The following is a 2,500-nucleotide window of genomic DNA, read 5'->3' as shown; positions in this document are numbered from 1 at the left end:
AGTGGGGCGTCCGACTCGACAACGCAAACCTCCTGCTGTGAGTTCACTCTCTCTCTCTCTCTCTCTCTCTCTCTCTCTCAGTCTGCCCCCTCTCTCACACACACACACACTAGGCGTGTACATAACACACATCATAGAAATATTGTCTCGATGATGTTGTAAATACCACACACCCACTGTTATTTGAAGTGAAGGACTGAATTGATCTGTGTCACGTGACCCGACTAAACGAGAGCGTGGTCTTCTCCGTCTCAGCGGGAGAGCAGTGGTGGAGGGTTTACAGATCTCACACTATCTCCAGAACATGTTTATAAATACAGAACACATTTGAAATGTAAAGTCCACCGCCCCACAGACCAGACCCAGGGCTCGGTTCCCAGGTCAGAGCGCTGCCGACAAATCAGGGAGCAGCAAACCAACAAAAGCATAGCAGAAAGCCTCATTTTCTCTCAGGAGTCTCCACTGTAAGGATTTACAAGCCGTATATACATCTCAACCGTATGCTCATCTACTGTATATGGTATGTACCATGCTCATACACAGTGTGTATGATATATGACCCTGCAGCCGCCGTAGCTCATGGGGCAGAGGAGTCCATGTCAAGTTTCGCTGTTAGACTTGGCACAAAAACACATTCCCATTTAATAATGCGCTGTATGTTGTGGTTGATGTGCTGAATGTTTGATGTGCTCCACTGGGGTGTGTGTGTGTGTGTGTGTGTGAGAGAGGCAGAGAGAGAGAGAGAGACTTTAATTTGGGGATCTGGAGTCCACCAACCCACACACTGTGAAACAAGACAGACCACCCCCAGTCAGTTTTCTGTGCTGTGCCTAAGTCTGAAAACACGGGATAAAACGAGTCGTTCTGATTCTGCTCCGCTTCTGACGCCAAGTGCAGAGGCTTTAGAATGGCCCCGCCCCCTCATCTGAGTCTGTCCAATCACAGCGCTGGACCCGCGTTTATGTGAGAGCGCAAAGACGAGGTTAAACTCAGCAAAACAGACACAACGAGCGCGGAGAAATAAGAGCACTGAGTAAAAACGGAGAAGAAAGAGAACAGAGTGAAAACGGCTAAAAACCAGAGCTTCTGCTCCTCGCTCCTCACTGCTGTGCGCTCGGGGTCGGGGTGAACAGCGAGCGGCTCATTATCATTTAAAGGAACAGGTGCCACTGTGGAGAATAGGTGGAGTATATCCACTATAAATATCTAACATCATTAGCTTTTGTGATGAAACTTTCTTGGTTTTCTCTGCTGTATTACAATTTTAGGTCCTACAGTAACCTTGTGTGTGTGTGTGTGTGTGTGTGTGTGTGTGTGCGCGCGCGCATGCATATATACTATATTTAGCTTTTTTAAACTTACCAGATCTAAACAATGAAAGGTGAACAGCAGCTGTTTTATCCCAGATAAGTGTGTGTGTGTGTGTGTGTGTGTGTGTGTGTAAAAGACAGATGGTCATGATTTTCCGCGGTCCATGTACTGTACTGGATATGAATGCAAATGTAAAGCGACATCTTTAAAATGTAACTTTTACTAAAATCGTTGTAGTATGAAATGTTATGAATATGCAGCATTATGCAAATTGTAAGCCCCACCTCTCACCTCCAGGGTTCCAAGCCCCGCCCCTTTCCCCACTACCCTGAACATGGTATATATACTATTGACACATTTAGCAGGTATTTTAGCATAATAACTCCCCACCCCTCTGACACACACACACACACACACACACACACACACACACACACTCACACTTATATTAATACATGAAGTTTTCCTGTTCATGTTTCTACACTTAATATCTTACTAAATTGTAATTACATATAAAAACCAATGCTTTGACTGTATTTAATTAAATTTGACTGTATTTAATTAAAATTAATATTAAAATTAAGATATTTATTCACTTATAGTTGATTATAGAGAAAGCACAGGGCTGCACCAGCGGTGAATGTTTCAAACGTAAGCACAGCACATGAATAACTGTTGTAATCTCACACAGGACCACCAGGGGTACTATGGAGTAGAGGCCATCTCCAGAATGCTCAGAATGAGCCAGGTACGACCGAGACACACACACACACAAACACACACACACACACACACACACACACACACACACACATGAACCAGATTGCTTTACAGTCCATGAATGAATCACTTTATGCTCCGTAGAGCTGTTCCCTCTTCAAGTTCAGTGTATTGTTAGATGTTGGAACATTGCTGTGAGGATTTGGTGGCATTCAGCCCACTGTTGAGAGTCCTGCTCTTGTTGTTTGATTAGATCTGGACGCCGCTTCCTCTCTAACCCCACTAGTGTTGGATGGAGCTCCACCATGCCACAGAGAGCACACTTTCCAAAACTGGGTGGGGGTGGGGTTTTATAGCCTTCTGTCTGACTCCTGGCATTGAGCATGGTGACCGTACGCTCATGCATGTCTGCTCAAGAGTGCCCCCATCTATCTGCAATACGTTTCCATGGGGTTTGTGTACTGTGTGT

The 2,500-nt window shown here is 45.0% G+C and overlaps 1 protein-coding gene across 1 annotated transcript in view; it reads left to right on the top strand.

Annotated features, from left to right (window-relative positions):
- LOC136702399 (DNA (cytosine-5)-methyltransferase 3A-like) overlaps window positions 1-2,500 on the top strand; it is an 88,913-nt gene that overhangs the window by 22,152 nt on the left and 64,261 nt on the right. The window contains exons 3-4 of the mRNA XM_066677445.1: window positions 1-37; window positions 2,003-2,059. The exon at window positions 1-37 is cut by the window's left edge and continues 71 nt beyond it. Of these exons, the coding sequence (XP_066533542.1) occupies window positions 1-37; window positions 2,003-2,059 (94 nt within the window). The remainder of the gene's footprint in view (window positions 38-2,002; window positions 2,060-2,500) is intronic.

Source organism: Hoplias malabaricus, chromosome 7, assembly GCF_029633855.1.
Source record: "Hoplias malabaricus isolate fHopMal1 chromosome 7, fHopMal1.hap1, whole genome shotgun sequence".
Lineage (NCBI taxonomy): Eukaryota > Metazoa > Chordata > Actinopteri > Characiformes > Erythrinidae > Hoplias > Hoplias malabaricus.
The sequence above is the reverse complement of the archived record's forward strand: the minus strand, read 5'-3'. Positions and strand labels throughout refer to the sequence as shown.